Raw genomic sequence first — 20,381 nt, forward strand, 5'->3', positions numbered from 1 at the left:
TCCTTGGACATCTGTGAGGTTTCAGGTGATGTTTTAGGTACTTGAGAGACTGCATTGATTCAAACAGCTTCTACTGAGTATTTATGTGTACCAAACTTAGCTACATAATTTGTGGGGCCCAGCATAAAATGAAAATCAATGTCCTCCATTCAAAAAGTAGAAAAAAGTGCCATTAAAAGTACTGACAATAAAGCTTTTTCTTTTCTTCCATGAATCTCTCTCTGGAATCATGGTGGTTTTCCTTCCTTTTTTTTTTTTTTTAATTTGCTGTTTAATCCTGTTCTAAGTTTAAAAAATTTTTTAAATTTTAGATTATTGACATGAATTTATCATTCATCATTTACTGGACCCAAGTAAATGGGAGGATAATGGATGGAAAATGAGGTTAGAGCCACTTAGGGTCCCTGAATCATGCATGGGCTTGAAGGCCAAAGTAAGGACTTAGAATTTTTCGGTGAGGAGTGGGGAAGACTTGGGAGACTTCTGGCAGAAGGGTGACAGCCATGGTGGGATTTTAGAAGGATCCCCTTTGGCTGCTATGTGGCAGGGTTGGAAATGGCAGGATTAGTTTGGAAGCTGCTATAATAGACCAAACAATGATGGTACCTGGATTGGGTATATAGATAGATAGTGGTGATTAAACATGGCTGGATTCTGGGCATATTTCAAGACTAGTGCCAACAGGAGTTGCATATAGAATGAATATTTACCTAGAGTCCTGGCCTGGGGCAGCAGATAAAATGGTCCATTGAGAAACAGCGAATTTTCTAAAGTTCTGCAGCCAATGCATGGCAGAAGTAGAGAAGGCAGAAAACAGAAGTCCTGTGTGTGTGTGTTTTTCATCAGCTCTTCTCCTTTTTCATTACCTCTAGACGTTCCCCAAAGTATCTCCTGTAACATCCCCTTCCCAACATCTTCACTTATTTTGCTGAATTCAGCATGGATTACATGTCTAGAATCTCATCTATACGTATCACTTTGGAAGAACCTCTCAGAGCAAGGTCCTGGTGACTCTACCACTGCCCCATGTTTTCATGGCATCTGTGTAGGGGTTGGCTGTCTCTTACAGTTTCATTTTGGTGGTATCCTGACAGTTTTTTCCTTCTATTTCACTTGATACCTTTGGGCCTGCTCTAGTAAAACAGAATTCATAAAACAAAGACTTTGCTACTGGGTTTGCTGTACAGTTGCACCCTGTATAATTCCAAATGAGTTAACTCTGTTTGGTTTTTTTTTTTCTCCTTTCCAGCACTTTCAGACCATGCTGAAGTCTAAGTTGAATGTCCTAACACTGAAAAAGGAACCTCTGCCAGCAGTCATTTTCCATGAGCCTGAGGCCATTGAGCTGTGCACCACCACGCCCCTGATGAAGACCAGAACTCACAGTGGCTGCAAGGTAGGAGGCACATGGCCATCAGGGAACCTCTTGGTGGGGCAGACAAAAGGATGTATACCCTTAAGGCTCTTGTTCAAAATGATAACTTTTTTAGGAATGAAAATATCAGACGACTAACAGAATAAGCTCATTGAGTGACGGTAGTCTGAATCCATACCCTGCTCTATTTTTCTGGATGATATAGCACTCTTCATCATTTTGGGGTTCACATAAAGGTATAAGTTTGGTATGTGGGAATGAAATAGTTTTCTTGCCATATTTTCTTTTTTTTTTAAACATCTTTATTGGAGTATAATTGCTTTACAATGTTGTGTTAGTTTCTGGTGCATAACAAAGTGAATCAGCTATATGTATACATATATACCGACATCGCCTCCCTCTTGCGTCTCCTTCCCACACTCCCTACACAACCCCTCTAGGTGGTCACAAAGCACCGAGCTGATCTCCCCGTAGGATGCAGCTGCTTCCCACTAGCTATCTATTTTACATTTGGTAGTATATCTATGTCCATGCCACTCTCTCACTTCGTCCCAGCTTACCCTTCCCTCTCCCTATGTACTCAAATTCATTCTCTACGTCTGCGTCTTTATTCCAGAATCATTCATCAGAACCATTATTTTTTTTAGATTCCATATATATGTGTTTGCATATGGTATTTGTTTTTCTCTTTCTCACTCTGTATGACAGATTCTAGGTCCAGCCACCTCACTACAAATAACTCAATTTCATTTCTTTTTATGGCTGAGTAATATTCCATTGTATATATATGTCACATCTTCTTTACCCATTCATCTGTCGATGGACACTTAGGTTTCTTCCATGTCCTGCTATTGTAAATAGAGCTGCAATGAACATTGTGGTACATGACTCTTTGAATTATGGTTTTCTCAGGGTATATGCCCAGGAGTGGGATTGCTGGGTCATATGGTAGTCCTATTTTTAGTTTTTCAAGGAACCTCCGTACTGTACTCCATACTGGCTGTATCAATTTACATTCCCACCAACAGTGAAAGAGGGTTCCCTTTTCTCCACACCCTCTCCAGCATTTGTTGTTCGTAGATTTTTTGATGATGGCCATTCTGACTGGTGTGAGGGGATACTGCACTGTAGCTTTGATTTGCATTTCTCTAATGATTAGTGATGTTGAGCATCCTTTCATGTGTTTGTTGGCGATCTGTATATCTTCTTTGGAGAAATGTCTATTTAGGTCTTTTGCCCATTTTTGGATTGGGTTGTTTGTTTTTTAGATATTGAGCTGCATGAGCTGCTTGTATATTTTGGAGATTAATCCTTTGTCAGTTGCTTCATTTGCAAATATTTTCTCCCATTCTGAGGGTTGTCTTTTCATCTTGCTATGGTTTTCTTTGCTGTGCAAAAGCATTTAAGTTTCATTTGGTCCCATTTGTATATTTTTGTTTTATTTCCATTTTTCTAGGAGGTGGGTCAAAAAAGATCTTGCTGTGATTTATGTCAAAGACTGTTCTTCCTGTGTTTTCCTCTAAGAGTTTTATAGTGTCTGGCCTAATATTTAGGTCTTTAATCCATTTTGAGTTTATTCTTGTGTATGGTGTTAGGGAGTGTTCTAATTTCATTCTTTAACACGTAGCTGTCCAGTTTTCCTAGCACCACTTATTGAAAAGGCTATCTTTTCTCAACTGTGTATTTTTGCCTCCTTCATCAAATGTAAGGTGACCATATGTGCATGGGTTTATCTCTGGGCTTTCTATCCTGTTCCGTTAATCTATATTTCTGCTTTTGTGCCAGTGCCATACTGTCTTGATTACTGTAGCTTTGTAGCATAGTCTGAAGTCAGGGAGCCTGATTCCTCCAGCTCCGTTTTTCTTTCTCAGGATTGCTTTGGCTATCCAGGGTCTTTTGTGGTTCCATACATATTGTGACACTTTTTGTTCTAGTTCTGTGAAAAATGCCATTGATAGTTTGACAGGGATTGCATTGAATCTGTAGATTGCTTTGGGTAGTATAGTCATTTTCACAATGTTGATGCTTCTAATCCAAAAACATGGTATGTCTCTCCATCTATTTGTATCATCTTTAATTTCTTTCATCAGTGTCTTATTGTTTTCTGCATACAGGTCTTTTGTCTCCTTATGTGGGTTTATTCTTAGGTATTTTATTTTTTTGTTGGGAGTATTTCCTTAATTTCTTTTTCAGATTTTTCATCATTAGTGTATAGGAATGCAGAAGATTTCTGTGCATTAATTTTGTATCCTGCTACTTTACCAAATTTATTGATTAGCTCTAGTAGTTTTCTGATAGCATGTTTAGGATTCTCTATGTATAGTATCATGTCATCTGCAAACAGTGACAGCTTTACTTTTTCTTCTCCAAATTGGGTTCCTTTTATTTCTTTTTCTTCTCTGATTGCTGTGGCTAAAACTTCCAAAACTATGTTGAATAATAGTGGTGAGGGTGGGCATCCTTGTCTTGTTCCTGATTTTAGTGGAAATGGTTTCAGTTTTTCACCATTGAGTACAATGTTGGCTGTGGTTTGTCATATATGGCCTTTATTACGTTGAGGTAAGTTCCCTTTATGCCCACTTTCTGGAGAGTTTTTATGATAAATGGGTGTTGAATTTTGTCGAAAGCTTTTTCTGCATATCATATGGCTTTTATCCTTCAGTTTTTTAACATGGTTTATCACATTGATTGATTTGCATATATTGAAGAATCCTTGCATTCCTGGGATAAACCCCACTTGATCCTGGTGTATGATCCTTTTCATGTGCTGTTGGAATCTGTTTGCTAGTATTTTTTTGAGGATTTTGCATCTATGTTCATCAGTGTTATTGGTCTGTAGTTTTCTTTTTGTGTGAGATCTTCGTCTGGTTTTGTTATCAGGGTGATGGTGGTCTCGTAGAATGAATTTGGGAGTGTTCCTCTGTCTGTTATATTTGGAAGAGTTTGAGAAGGATAGGTGTTAGCTCTTCTCTAAATGTATGATAGAATTTGTCCGTGAAGCCCTCTGGTCCTGGGCTTTTGTTTGTTGGAAGATTTTTAATCACATTCTCAATTTCAGTGCTTGTGATTGGTCTGTTTTTATTTTCTATTTCTTCCTGGTTCAGTCTCAGAAGTTTGTGCATTTCTAAGAATTTGTCCATTTCTTCCAGGTTGTCCATTTAATTGGCATAGAGTTGCTTTTAGTAATGTTTCATGATTCTTTGTATTTCTGCAGTGTCATTTGTTACTTCTCCTTTTTTATTTCTAATTCTGTTGATTTGAGTCTTTTCCCTTTTTTCTTGCTGAGTTTGGCTAATGGTTTATCAATTGTGTTTATCTTCTCAAAGAACCAGCTTTTGGTTTTATTGATGTTTGCTATTGTGTCCTTCATTTCTTTTTTATTTCTTTCTGATCTGAGTTTTATGATTTCTTTCCCTCTTCTAACTTTGGGTATTTTTTGTTCTTCTTTCTCTGATTGCTTTAGGTGTAAGATTAGGTTGTTTATTTGAGATTTTTCTGGTTTCTTGAGGTAGGATTGTACTGCTATAAACTTCCCTTTTAGAACTGCTTTTCCTGCATCCCATAGGTTTTGGGTCACCGTGTTTTCATTGTCATTTTCTTTTAAGTATTTTCTGATTTCCTCTTTGATTTCTTCAGTGATGTCTTTGTTATTTAGTAATATATTGTTTAGCCTCCATCTGTTTGTATTTTTTACAGTTTATTTTCCTGTAATTAATATCTAGTCTTATGGTGTTTTGGTCAGAAAAAATACTTGATACAATTTCCGTTTTCTGAAATTTACCAAGGCTTGATTTGTGACCCAAGGTGTGATCTCTCCTGGAGAATGTTACATGAGCACTTGAGAAGAAATTGCATTCTGTTGTTTTTGGATGGAATGTCCTATAAATATCAATTAAGTCCATCTTGTTTAATGTATCATTTGAAGCTTGTGTTTCCTTATTTATTTTCATTCTGGATGACCTATCCATTGGTGAAAGTGGGGTGTTAACGTCCTGTACTACTATTGTGTTACTGTTGATATCCCTTTTTTTGGCTGTTAGCATTTGCCTTATGTGTTGAGGTGCTCCTTTTTTGGGTGCATAAATATTTGCAATTGTTATACCTTCTTCTTGGATTGATCCCTTGATCATTTTGTAGTGTCCTTCTTTGTCTCTTGTAATAGTCTTTATTTTAAAGTCTATTTTGTCTGATATTAGAGTTACTAATCCAGCTTTCTTTTGATTTCCATTTGTATGGAATATCTTTTTCCATCCCCTCACTTTCAGTCTGTATGTGTCCCTAGGTCTCAAGTGGCTGTCTTGTAGACAGCATATATACGGGTCTTGTTTTTGTATTCATTCAGCTAGTCTGTGTCTTTTGGTGGGAGCATTTAATCCATTTACATTTAAGGTAATTATCGATATGTATGTTCCTATTATCATTTTCTTAATTGTTTGGGGTTTGTTATTGTAGTTTTGTCCCTCTCTTTTGTTTCGTGCCTAGAGAAGTTCCTTTAGCATTTCTGTAAAGCTGATATGGTGCTGCTGAATTCTCTTAGGTTTCCTAGTCCATAAAGATTTTAATTTCTCCGTCGAATCTGAATGAGATCCTTGCTGGATATAGTAATCTTGATTGTGTGTTTTTCCCTTTCATCACTTTATGTATGTCCTGCCACTCCCTTCTGGCTTGCAGAGTTTCTGGTGAAAGATCAGCTGTTAAATTTATGGGGATTGCCGTGTATGTTATTTGTTGCTTTTCCCATTCTGCTTTTAATATTTTTTCTTTGTATTTAATTTTTGATAGTGTGATTAATATGTCTCTTGGCATGTTTCTCCTTGGGTTTATCCTGTATGGGACTCTGTGCTTCCTGGACTTGACTGACTGTTTCCTTTCCCATATTAGGGAAGTTTTCAACGATAATCTCTTCAAATATTTTCTCAGACCCTTTCTTTTTCTCTTCTTCTTCTGTGACCCCTAGAATTTGAATATTGGTGCGTTTAATGTTGTCTCAGAGGTCTCTGAGACTGTCCTCAATTCTTTTCATTCTTTTTTCTTTATTCTGCTCTGTGGTAGTTATTTCCACTATTTTATCTTCAAGGTCACTTATCTGTTCTTCTGCCTCAGTTATTCTGCTATTGATTCCTTCTAGAGAATTTTTAATTTCATCTATTGTGGTGTTCATCATTGTTTGTTTGGTCTTTAGTTCTTCTAGTTCCTTGTTAAACATTTCTTGTGTTTTCTCCATTCTGTTTCCAAGATTTTGGATCATCTTTACTATCATTACTCTGAATTCTTTTTCTTGTTTCCTTTCATTCGTTTGGTCTGGTGGGTTTTTACTTTGCTTCTTCATCTGATGCTTATTTATCTGTCTTTTCATTTTGCTTATCTTACTGTGTTTGGGGTCTCCTTTTTGTAGGCTGCAGGTTTGTAGTTCTTGTTGTTTTTGGTGTCTGCCCCCAGTGGGTAAGGTTGGTTCATTCGGCTTTGTAGGCTTCCTGTTGGAGGGAAATGGGGCCTGTGTTCTGGTGGATGAGGATGGATTTTGTCTTTCTGGTGGGCAGGAGCATGTTCGGTGGTGTGTTTTGAGGTGTCTGAGAACTTACTATGATTGTAGGCAGCCTCTCTGCTAATGGGTGGGATTGTGTTCCTGTCTTGCTAGTTGTTTGGTATGGGGTATCCAGCACTGGAGCTTGCTGGTCATTGAGTGGAGCTGGGTCTTAGCATTGAGATGGAGATCTCTGAGAGAGCTCTCGCCAATTGATACTACATGCGGCTGGGAGGTCTCTGGTGGTCCAATGTCCTGAACTTGGCTCTCCCACCTCAGAGGCTCAGGCCTGACATCAAGCCAGAGCACCAGGACCTTGTCAGCCACATGGCTCAGAAGAAAAGGGAGAAAAAAAGAAAGAAAAAAATTAAAAATAATAAATAAATAATATAAAATAGAATAAATTAAAATAATCCAATTGAAAAATAAAAAAATAGTTAAAATGAAAAAATAAGAAAGTAATTAAAGAAAAAGCAGAGAGCAACCAAACCAATAAACAAATCTACCAATGATAACAAGTGCTAAAATCTATACTAAGATAAACATAAAAATCAGAAAACAAGTCAGTTGCCGACAGGAATCCTCAAGTCTACAGTTGCTCCCAAAGTCCACTGCCTCCATTTTGGGTTGATTTGTTGTCTATTCAGGTATTCCACAGATGCAGGGTACCTCAAGTTGACTCTGGGGGTTTAATCCCTGCTCCTTGATGCCACATGGAGAAATTTCCCTTTCTCTTCTTTGTTCGCACAGCTCCTGGGGTTCAGCTTTGGTTTTCGCCCCTCCTCTTTTGGGAGGTCTGAGGTCTTCTGCCACATTCAGTAGGTGTTCTGTGGGAGTTGTTCCACGTGTAGATGTATATTTGATGTATTTGTGGGGAGGAAGGTGATCTCCACGTCTTACTCTTCCACCATTTGAAGGTCTGTTTTATCTGACAGTCCAGCAGGTCCATGTTAATTGCCAGCAATATGCTCCTGTCTGTATCCCACGTAGTCTGTGTTAACAAGAGCCTTATCGGAAGAAATTCAGCATCGTGATGAAGAACACAGGCTCTGGGATCAAATCCTGGCTCAGCCAATTGTACTTTGTGTCCCCTTGGACAGATAACGCACTCCCTTGGCCTCGATTTTCTCATCTCCCTGCGTGCATCCTTTTTTCAACCCCTGTGATGCCCAAGGGTCTTCAGAACCCTGATCAGCAGCCTTCTGAGTAGCTAGCTGGTCTCCTGCTCCCTGGAGAGCTTCACTGCAAAGAGCTCACCGCTCTCAACTCTCACCATATTTTCTGTAGCCCTATGGAACTTTGCGCCTGACAAGAAAAGTCCTGTCCTTCATGATAATTCCTCCCTTTGTAGTTGCAGTCTGAATAAAATATATCTTAAAGATCAAAAAACAAAACAAGTTTCTCAATGGTTGTACTTCCAAATCCTTTGGGGGTAATTTTGACATTTTTGTTTTTCTTCAGCTCTCAAAATTTATGCCAATATTCATGCCTCAGAATACGTTTAAAAAACGTTTCTCATTTATGTAAACCATAGTGCTGACATGGAAAGAAAACCAGAAATGTAATGCATAATTTTGGTAAGCTTTCGGCTTCTTTCTCACACAATATTCTTTTTTGCATATGTTGATGAATATAGTCATCGGTTTAGAGGTAACAAAGAAAATACGTCTTATGCATATTTTGTCATCAGAAATTTGTTTTGAGTAGTGAAATTAAATTAACGGGCAGGAAAATGCATGTTTGCCTGTGGATTTCTTTTATAACCTGTAGCTATGCTCCTTTCCTTATTGCTGTCCAGGTTAGGGAAGCAAAGATCCATTGATCTTTCCTGCTGCAGTATTCCATCCCCTCCCCAGTTCTTAGCTGTGGTCAGATTGGAGCCTGCAGCAATCTTGAGTGTGTGCACAAAACCTCACACACGTCCATTCATCCCACAAATGCTCTGGGTGCTCAGTGTCTGCCCAGCACTGGAGGCACTGAGAGCAAGACCCCACCGGGCATCTTTATGGGGCTTAACTGTTAGTTGGAGGCAGAGGGAGGAATAAGCACAGATGAACAAACATTGGCTGGTGAGAAAGCCAGTGTGTGAAGAATTTGGAGAAGAATCTGTCAGGCAGAAGGATCAGGAGGGCTAATGGTCTCGTGCATTTTAGATGGAAAGCAATGGGCCAGTGAACCTGGGAAGGTGAGAATGTTATGGTTTGTAGTGGAGTCTGGTGCGCGTCCTGCTGTAGGGAGCCTTGATGTCATGGCAAGGAGTTTAGATTTTGCTCTAAGTACTATGGAGAAGTATCAGCGGGATTTAGGCAAGTGAGTTATATGACTCCATCTGAAAAAGTGTTTTTAAATGGTAATTCTGCTAAGGTGAACTTCCAGCTCCCAGAAAGAAGTGGCCAGTGGCTCTGCTTCAGTGGGAGAGAGTGGACCCACAGAATTCAGTCCCATTGTATGCAGTGCTTTTGGTGAACTGGTGATATAAAGGAATTACAAAACTACTCATTAAATTTGAAAGTGATAAGGAATCAAATTGGCTTATATTTCCTTTAGAGATTTCCTAAAGTCATTTTGAATTCTGTTCCTGTTGGGAAAAATGGTCCCTCAAAAGCAAGATGAAGTCAATTAGGGACCAGTATAAGGAGAAGTTTGATAAAGTCTAGAGAGCATGTTTAAATGTGAGGGAAAATGCAATTACAAAATAAAAAGACCTAGCAGTGCAATCCAGATACAAAAGAGATATGTGTGTGTGTGTGTGTGTGTGTGTGTGTGTGTGTGTGTGAGAGAGAGAGAGAGAGAGAGGGAGAAATATTTGCTAGGAGAATAAAAGCTATAATACTTCTGACAAGGAATATAGGGTTCAAGATTCCCGGACTTATTTTTTTCTGTGTACTGCTTTAGGTCAGGTTTATTTATTTTACTTCTAGAGGGATGCTGAAAAAGAAATAGAAGGAATTCAGAAGAGCATGCCAAAAAGCGTGAGGGTTGCCCTGGCATCAGTCTGTGGGGCTACTTAGACAAAGGGAAATCAGCAATGATTTCAGCTGGATACAGGGAAGAACTTCTGTGTTCAACGTGAAAACCACTTCCACTGGGCTACAAAAATTTATGGCCTCTTCAGCCCTAGAAATCTTGAAGAGGAGATTCCAGGTGTAGATAATGATAATCCTGGAGTCAGGGATCTGGGCCAACACTTCCTGAGGTACTTTCCAGCTTTTTGATTCTGTTTCAAGGAAGAAAACCTCTAAGGTATCATCCTTCAAATTGCGTACAATAATCCACTTTACATATTTACATTTTAATTGCAAACGTCCTGGAGTTACAGCCTTTCATTCTCAGGGACAATGTCACCTTTGTGTTCAGAGTCATATTCCTTGGTTTCAAAACACAAAACAAAGGTAGATTTTTGAGCCTTGAAATTTCTGTTTAAAATCTTCAGGCCTCCGCCATTTTTTTTTTTTTTTTTTTCCCAGATCATCCCCAGGAACAAAGTGCAGTGTTTCCTCTCTGATTCTTGCGAGTAATTTAGCTCACCAAATGCCAGCTGCAGAAGGATCTCCCTCCTGGGCCCAGGCCTGCCAGGAATAATGAGCACAATGTAGCCGGGGCCCAGCTGCAGAGCCAGCATCGGGACCCTTCGTTTCCACACAGTGCCGGTTCTTTTTGCCTTACAGCTCTCAAGTTGTGCTGAATAACTTTAGGTTTGGGGAGGGACAGAGGCGAGGGGAAGCAAAGGAAAGGGGAGTAGAAAATGGATTATGGTTGGCGAGGTCGAGGCCCTGGCTGTTCTCAGATTTCCCGTTTCCCTCTGATCTGTATTCTCCGTGGGTTCTGGTGGGATGGCCCCGCCAGGCTATTCATGTTGCAGGCAGCTGGGTCTTTGTGCATTCTCCTCTACTGCTGCCACTTTCTTTCTTTTTTTTTTTTTTTTTTGGAGTTATTTAACTGTACAATCCACCGCATACCATTAGGACGCTTGTTGGAGCTGTTCAGAGTATCAGAGGCTGTGTCTGATTTTGCAGCAGAAACGATGGCTTATCTTGCCCGTCTTCCCCTGCCTAACGTGATGAGATCCTAAGGTGGCTTTGGCTTGTCAGCAAACATTTAGTAAATTAATAGTCATTGAAAACCTACTGTGTACATAGAATTGCGGTGAAAGGAATCAAAGTAGGTGTCGTGAGTGAGTAAAGCAATTAATGGTCAAGTAGGAGGCATGAGGTGAGTGCCCAGGTAAACCGAGAGTGCTTCCGACACTGGTATGTGTAACAGAAGCCCTTGGAGGGCGGATTTCTGGACCTGCTTCCCAAAGATTTTGATGCAGGCGCGCAGCTTGCTGGTGGGAACAAGAGCCTGCACTTCAGATTGCATGTGTAATTGACATGAAAGTGGCACCTGGACGTGCTTTGAGGTTGAGGACCTGAACCAGAGAGGAGGGTGTGGACCGAGCAACATAAGTGACGTAAATGGAGACGCAGTAGGGAAGTGGGAGATGTGGGGAAATGGTGTGTGTGGTCAGCTGGCACTGGGGGGGTCAGACTGGGTTTGCCACACAGCTGACCAGGAAGCTGACATCTAAGCAAAGATTGGGCTCTATCATTTTCGCATCAGATGTGCACCCTTCAGACAGCGTGGTGTACAGTGTCGTGTCCTACAGGAAGTGCTTGTCCTTTTTTGGATTGAGTCACTTCCGGGCCTACTCACCAGAGGCCTCAAAGCCTTCATGAAATGGTGACCTGATGATGATAAAAATCGTAATAAGATACTAATACTACAGAAATAGATGCTAGTAAAAAGCTAACGTTTATTAGTACAATAAGTAAGCATTTGCCTATGTACTTTTCATGGTACTGAGCCATTTAGTCCTCAGGACGCCTCAGTGGATCAAGTGCCATCTGTAGCCCCATTTCACAGATGAGCTAGTTGAGGCACAGGGAGGCTCAGCCTGTCCCAGGGTCCCCAGTGAGTCACTGGCAGAGCCTGGATTTGAATTTCATCACTCTGGCTCCACAGCCTGTGCTCATTCCCACTAGAGTCCACTGCTTCTCAGTGACCAAAGACAGCTCTTAAAACTGGTGGACTGTTTGTGTCATGTGCATTTAAGCAAGTTTCTCTTCTGCAGGTTTCAGTTTCTGCCTCTTTCATAGGCCTTAACCTGGGTCATTATATATCAGGCATCCTCTTACCTAAAAGTCCAAGAGTCAAGGATTTACCTTGTTTAATTGAATTAGAATCTTATCTTTGCTTCTAAAAGCCAGAAGGATCAGGAGAGTGTACTCACAGCATCATAATTTCATCCCAGATATACTGCTTGGATTCTCAAATTTGGTTTTCTTTAAAAAAGAAAGGACAGTCTACGATGAGAAGTCACATGCCTTGTAACAAACATATATGGAACAAACCATGAAGTGTCCAGTGAGCTCCTGTACAGCCTTGTGGACCCTCTGCAACATCCATTCCACAGAGGTGGTCCCCAGCTACATGGTCTTACAGTTTTAAAGCAAGACAGCAGCAATGCTGTAACAAATACACTGACACGTAACCGGAGGTTTGGGACACCTTACAGCATTTATCTTTTATTTAAAACTTTTTATAAAGTTTGTGATTAGTGGTCATTTCTAAGAAGGGAAATAACATGGAAGAGAAATACCAAGGGAAGATGTGTGGGGAAAGAGATAAGAAGGAAAAGCAGGAAAATTAGACGTTATTTACATAGGGCTCCTGTTTGGGTCTGGGTCTGTCTGCCTTTACTCTGGATTTACCTGGTTGTCTTCCTCTACACCCTCTCAGCATCGCTGGGCTGAGCCAGGTCCTAAGCTAGGTCTTGAGGGATGGTCTCCAGAGGGAATGCTCCTTTTGGCCACCAGGCAGGCTTTGGGAGTTGCTGGTGAATAGGGCTAGTTAAGCATGTGATGTGTCTTTCCAATCCCCTCCCTTTCCATTCCCTTATCGTTTATGCTGAGGGTGCCTTTGCCTTCATTCTGCAGCTTGGTAGCTGTCCAGCTGCCCCGTCCCTTCCCCCTTCCTCGTGGGCCCCACCAGCATTTCACCTGGGCCTGCTCTCCAAGTGATGCTCCGGTTCCCAAATCTCACCTCCTCCTGAGTGAGGCACTTGGCCTGGCATCTAAGGCCCTTGCTGTCTTCTTCCTAATTGTGAGGGCAGAAACCATCAAACAAACTAGTCTCTAAGAAGGAGTTAATGATTCATAAACCGTGAGCATTTATATTTTACTCTCTTTGAGATTCCTGTGCTTAGGCATGCCGGTCGTAGCCCCTTAGCTCTCAGAAAGGATGTGGTTGGTTTACAGTTTTAGGGGACAGAGAGGAGAGTTTCTGAACTGAAGGCGTAGCAGGAAATCCTCAGCTTCCTCAACTCCTACCATTTCATGCACGTGTGAAATGGCCAGTCTTAGAAATGGATTCCAGCAACCCCACTTATCTAATAAGACCTCCTGATTTGAATTTAAATATATTTAAAATTAGCATCATAGGTATCTATTTTCTGTACTTATATTTTGTGTTTATTTGATCCGTTGTGTATTTCATTAGAAATGCAGTTGTATGTTCTCACTTTAGCTAAAGGCCCATTGTTCTCACACACTAACAGAAGGGAGAAACATTGATTAGATTGTCATCCTCATCTAATGCATTTTGCAGCCCTTTCTTGGTGGAGGTCCTTTTGGACATTGTAGGAACTCAGTTACGCCAATTATAGAGACTTTCTCCTTGCAAAATAAGTTTCTGATTTAGATATGAAGACAGAATACAAAGAAAGCAAAAAGTAGTGAAATATGAAATAAGATTTGGGCCCGTGGTCTTTATGGGTTATTTTCCTCTGAATTCAGAGTGGATGATATTTAATTCTAATTTATTTTCTCTTCATTCTTTCTCAGAGTTCCCTGTAAACGAATCAAAACACAGTCACTTCTGCGTGTCTCCCCAAGTGGAGGAGGGTGAAAGGTGATACAAGCTAACATCTGTTAGCTCATATCAACAAGCTTTTATTTTTCTGCAATTTTTATTCTCTGTTGATTTGTAAATTTTCTTTCTCTTTCCTTCCCTTCCCCCTTCCCTCCTCCCTTCCTTTCTTCCTGATTTTCTTTCATGTTTTTCTTCATCCACAAGAATATATTGCACACCCTCAAGGCTATTAATAGGGACACAAAGATGAACAGTGGTGTTGGATGCTTTGGGTTGAAATAACAGGAAACTTAATTTGAACTGACTTAAATCATTACCATTTATTTGCTTTTGAATCTGCAAATTCCAGTAGGAGGGGAGAGAGCAGGAGATGTTAGAGAGGGAACAAAAGTGTCCACTACAAAAAAGTTCTTCAGGCTTAATGACCTTGAGGGAGACACATATCCTCTGCAGGGAAGGGCAGTGGTGGTTGAGGAAAATGCAGTGTCCTCGGATCTCAAGGCAAGGGCTGCTTTTCCTCCCGTGTTATGGCCCAGCCCATTCCCTTGAATTCTTATGGAAGATGTTTCTGTATAGCAGCCCATTAGTCCAGTTTAGAGTAGAGAAAGAGAGGCAGGGTTTCGGAAGAGGTAATGGGCTCAAGCTTATGAAATTTGAGATGTCTGTGGGACCACCAGTGGCAACACCCAAAGGGCATCTTGTTAAATGGATTCGGAGCTTCATGGATGTCTTGAGGATGTTCTCAAGGAGAGTGGGGCCGGGAGAAGAGGAAGGAGTGAGACAGGCACGCCCACACACAAACTCACACATATAATCATGCTTTTTTTTTTTTTTTTTTGACTGCAGGGGTTATTTATTCAATGACTTTTCTTTGGCAGAATCCGGTACGGTGGTCACAGTCTATATGCACATACTCTTCAGGGCTTAAATCCACGATTCAGACATCTCAACATCCTGTGCAGGAGAAGGTCTCATGCTGAATTCATTGAATCTAAGGCGCTTCCAGTTTTACCACCATAAAAGGAAAAGGCTGTCACTGATCCTTTTATGATGCCATTGACGCTAACACACGTCTCATTCTTAGGATTGTTAAAACATGAAAAACAGTCGCCACCTTAGACTTGGTGAAATATGTGAGCACCAATTACAATAACACGCTGAGCACGACTGGGCAGACCAAGCACAGTTCTGAGCGCTTTTCATGATTAACACATTTAATCTCCACAAGGACCTGGTGAGTAGGGACTGTTATGTAATCACGCAGTTTAAGGACAGTAGAGAGAAAGAAGAATCACTGGGAAAGGAGCATTAGGAAAACCAGAGGATGCTGTCCTCCCCGCAGGGCACTGAATCACGCCTGAGCCTTCTTCTTTCCTCTTCATCCTACATGCATTGCCCACTCCCCTCACCATCCTGTTCAACTCTCAGAAGTATCAAGAGGAAAAATGGATATAAGTCTAGGGATAGCTAAAGCCCCTATACATTATTTTAGGATTGCTCTCTGTATATGTGTTCAAGATACAGGCTACTTACGCTGCTGCTGTGGTACCTAGTGTGGAGGGATTTCATTTATGGTTTTAATGTAAACTTTTTAGCCGTGAGTCCTAACTTATGACTTTGAATTCTACACTTTTGTCTTCCCACTGACAGCAGTGGTGACTTCAACAAAGTTCTTCATCCTTCATGAGCTCACTTTTGTTATATGATGACTAAAATCATTTCATCCTGGGAAGTGTCTTTATTTCAGCTGACAGAAGTATTTAGAATGTAGATTATCGTTCTGCCTGAATGCTTGTTGAGTAGGATGGCAGACTTCTTTAAGAGGTTAATCTTTCCCATGATTGATTTGGCCCATTGAGGGGTTCTCTGGGGATCCTTATACCTTCAAACTATTTATTTCCTGCTGCGCCACACACTGTAAGGGCTGTGGCTGAAAATGACCATTTTACTCTAGGGAACCAGATTTGACATTAAAGCTTAACCTTCGTATAATGTCAAAGATGATATCGTCCTGTATTTCGAAATTTGTAATGTCACTGCCTACTTTACTTCTTGCCTTTAAAAACTCTTCGGAAATCAGCAAAGACTCCTCAGCGAAAAGTGGGAAAATAATCTAAACGAAAGGAATTATAATATTTTTGCTCTGCAATACTATGGAAAACATGTAGTCATTAAAAATTTTGTTATAGAAATTATGCTGATGAGGAAAATGTTCATAATGTATTAAATGAATTTAAAAAGCTGGTTGCAAAGTGTTATTAGATCCTATTTTTGTAAAATAAAATAATTATATGCAAGTATTCATAATAGAAGGATCCCACTACAATATGAACAGAAATGATCCTGGATAGTGAGATTGTAGGTAGAACTTCTGATTTTCTTATATTTTGCTTTTTATAAATTTTCAACAATGAACACAGATTTACTTTTGTAACTAGTTTTTAAAAGTAATTATTGAAGAAAAAAATTCCTTGGATGAGGAGGTTGCCTGGAAAGTTATCTGTAAGAAACTACATTCTCCATAGAGCATTTGGCAGAAAGCTCCATCTAAGTCACCAACTTAGACATTTGTTTCTTCTTTCTGCCCGAATCAAAATTTCCATAGCTTCAGGAAAAGTGACATTTCTCCATCTAACTTGTGACTTGTCTGGTGGCAGACTAGTCTGGTCTGTTCAGCATAATAAGTGTAATCCTACTCTTATATGTTTGCAAGGATGGGGTACTGGTTTCCTCAGAGTTGCTTGGTGGCAGCCTTAGTATAATACTTAAAAGAGCAGAAATTTATTCTCACACGTATCTGGAGGCCAGAAGACAAAATCAGTATCACTGGGCAGAAATCACCATGTCGGCAATTCCACGCTCCCTCTGGATGCTCTAAGGGAGAGCCAGTTCCTTGCCTCTTCCAGTTTATGGTGGCGGCAGGCATTACCTGGCTTGTGGCCACATCACTCTGATCTCTATCTCTGGCCACACTGCCTTCTCCTCTTCTGCATGTATCAATCTATCTCTGCCTTTCCCTTATAAGGACATATGTGATCAGAATTAAAGTCTATCAGACAATCCAGGATAATCCCCTCATCTCAAGATCCTTAATTTATCCAAATCTGCAAAGACCCTTTTCCCTTATAACATTTACAGGCTCCAGAGGTTAGGACCTAATATCTTTGGGTGGCCATTATTTCATTTACTGTAGGTTCTACCCTTATAAATGGGTAGTTCTAGAAGTGTAAGAACTTTCAGGGAAAAATATAACGTTCATAGTTAATAAGTTGTTTAGGTTAAGTTTATTATTTCTTGAGCCTAACAAAATTCTTTCATTGGAATTCAGAAAACTACTTAAAAAAATAGAAAAATGAGGAAGGTTGCTCCTATGTTGAGCCACATTTCTTTGTCTTATTTACTTCTCAATATTTCTGAAAAAGAAGAGATATGTTAACATTTTAAATGGGGTCAGCTTTCTCACACAAAGTTGTGAGCATTTGTAGTTAGTTATGGTTCAGCGTAGTGAGCATATTAAACACTGTTTGTAAAACAAGTCCACAATTCTGCCACAGTGAGTGAGAATAATGTTTTCTCCCCATTCCCAACAAAGCTTAAAGGATAATTTTGAAGATGGTTTGGAAGCTATCATCAGTGTGATGTGTGTGCCTGAGAGAAATATCTTGTTATGAAGTTATTTTTTCTCTCCTGATTTGCTCATTAGACAGTTTGTCTTTGAAACAACTTGTTGGTTTAGCTCTGAAAATTTAATCATTATGTGAATTTAGGGTTCATTTATTCAGAAAACATTTTAATTATTCTGCATGTTTTCCTGGATTAATTCTGTGGATAAAATATAGTTCCTCTGTGGTAGACTTCATCTGTTAGGCAACCAACAGAAACACCACACAGAAAACCAATTAAGTTGGCAAAAACTCATTAATAATATGCTTTATGGTTTGTTTGCAGCAGAGATTTTACTACTTAGAGATGGTTACAAGCTTATTATAACTTCCAAACTAAAATCTGCTTTATGTAAATATAGTGCTTGAATACAATTAGTTAATGTTTAAAAGACGTTTTAAATTATATATATTTTCTACTTATCATTCTTTGTTATATCATGTTTTTCCCAGTGTTCTATTTACATTTTACATTAGAGGCACCTGTAATAAGGAAGTGAAATGTTACAGCAACACTCTGACTGATACTCTAGGGCTAGTTTAATTCATTCTTTGTTAAATGGAAAAATGACCATTAAATAAGGACGCAGTAGACAATATAGACTGTGATAATAATCTCATACAAGCCTGACCTTATTTTTGCAGAATATTTTTTAGCCTCAAATTTTTTAATCAAAGCAATATCTGCATGAATAAAAGCTTTAAATAATAATGAAAAATGAAACATAAACTATATCTCTCCCTCACACCCTAGCCCTGCTTGAAAGGGAAATTATAATTATTTCAACAGTTTCTTCTTATATTGACTTTCATATTTTATTTTATTTTGTTAACATCTTTATTGGAGTAAAATTGCTTTACAATGTTGTGTTCGTTTCTGCTGTGTAACAAAGTAAATCAGCTATATGTATACATATATCCCCATATCCCATCCCTCTTACGTCTCCCTCCCACCCTCCGTATCCCACCCCTCTAGGTGGTCACAAAGCATGTAGCTGATCTCCCTGTGCTATGCGGCTGCTTCCCACTAGCTATCTATTTTACATTTGGTAGTGTATATATGTCAGTGCCACTCTGTCCCAGCTTAACCTTCCCCCTCACCGTGTCCTCAAGTCCATTCTCTACATCTGCGTCTTTATTCCTGTCCTGCCCCAAGGTTCTTCAGAACCATTTTTTTTTCCTTTTTAGATTCTATATATATGTGTTAACATCTGGTATTTGTTTTTTTCTTTCTGACTTACTTCACTCTGTATGGCAGACTCTAGGTCCATCCACCTCACTACAGATAACCCAGTTTCATTTCTTTTTATGGCTGAGTAATATTCCATTGTATATATGTGCCACATCTTCTTAATCCATTCATCTGTCAGAGGACACTTAGGTTGCTTCCATGTCCTGACTATTGTAAATAGTGCTGCAATGAACATTGTGGTACATGACTCTTTTCGAATTATGGCTTTCTCAGGGTATATGTCCAGTAGTGGGATTGCTGGGTCATATGGTAGTTTTATTTTTAGTTTTTTAAGGAACCTCCATACTATTCTCCATAGTGGCTGTATCAATATATATTCCCACCAACAGTGCAAGAGGGTTCCCTTTTTCCACACCCTCTCCAGCATTTATTGTTTCTAGATTTTTTGATGATGGCCATTCTGACTGGTGTGAGGTGATACCTCATTGTAGTTTTGACTTGCATTTCTCTAATGATTAGTGATGTTGAGCAGCTTTTCATGTGCTTCTTGGCCATCTGTGTATCTTCTTTGGAGAAATGTGTATTTAGGTCTTCCGCCCATTTTTGGATTGGGTTGTTTTTTCTTTTAATGAGCTACATGGACTGGTTATATATTTTGGAGATTAATCCTTTGTCCAGTGATTCATTTGCAAATATTTTCTCCCATTCTGAGGGTTGTCTTTTCGTCTTGTTTATGGTTTCCTTTGCTGTGCAAAAGCTTTTAAGTTTCATTAAGTCCTATTTGTTTATTTTTGTTTTTATTTCCATTACTCTAGGAGGTGGATCAAAAAATATCTTGCTGTGATTTATGTCAAAGAGTGTTCTTCCTATGTTTTCCTCTATGAGTTTTATAGTGTCCAGTCTTACCTTTAGGTCTTTAATCCATTTTGAGTTTATTTTTCTGCATGGTGTTAGGAAGTGTTCTAATTTTATTCTTTTACTGGGTTTTCTATCCTGTTCCGTTGATCTATATTTCTGTTTTTGTGCCAGAACCATACTGTCTTGATTACTGTAGCTCTGTAGTATAGTCTGATGTCACAGAGCCTGATTCCTTCAGCTCCGTTTTTCTGTCTCAAGATTGCTTTGGCTATTTGGGGTCTTTTGTGTTTCCATACATATTGTGAAAGTTTTTTTCTAGTTCTGTGAAAAATGCCATTGGTAGTTTGACAGGGATTGCATTGAATGTGTAGATTGCTTTGGGTGTTAGAGTCATTTTCACAATGTTAATTCTTCCAATTCAAGAACATGGTATGTCTCTCCATCTGTTTGTATCATCTTTAATTTCTTTCATCAGTGTCTTATTGTTTTCTGCATACAGGTCTTTTGTCTCCTTAGGTAGTTTTATTCCTAGGTATTTTATTCTTTTTGTTGCGAGTGTTTCCTTAATTTCTCTTTTAGATTGTTCATCATTAGTGTATAGGAATGCAAGAGATTTCTGTGCATTAATTTTGTATCCTGTTATTTTACCAAATTCAATGACTAGCTCTAGTAGTTTTCTGATAGCATGTTTAGGATTCTCTATGTATAGTATCATGTCATCTGCAACCAGTCACAGCTTTACTTCTTCTTTTCCAATTTGGATTCCTTTTATTTCTTTTTCTTCTCTGATTGCTGTGGCTAAAACTTACAAAACTATGTTGAATAACAGTGGTGAGAGTGGGCAACCTTGTCTTTTTC

General features: G+C 39.4%; 1 protein-coding gene across 2 annotated transcripts in view; it reads left to right on the top strand.

Annotated features, from left to right (window-relative positions):
- The window catches only part of PID1 (phosphotyrosine interaction domain containing 1), a 258,676-nt gene that overhangs the window by 114,228 nt on the left and 124,067 nt on the right, over nt 1-20,381 (top strand). For both annotated transcript variants that reach the window (XM_067740317.1, XM_067740318.1), the window contains exon 2: nt 1,250-1,396. In XM_067740317.1, the coding sequence (XP_067596418.1) occupies nt 1,250-1,396 (147 nt within the window). The remainder of the gene's footprint in view (nt 1-1,249; nt 1,397-20,381) is intronic.

The sequence above is a fragment of the Pseudorca crassidens genome, chromosome 6 (assembly GCF_039906515.1).
Source record: "Pseudorca crassidens isolate mPseCra1 chromosome 6, mPseCra1.hap1, whole genome shotgun sequence".
Lineage (NCBI taxonomy): Eukaryota > Metazoa > Chordata > Mammalia > Artiodactyla > Delphinidae > Pseudorca > Pseudorca crassidens.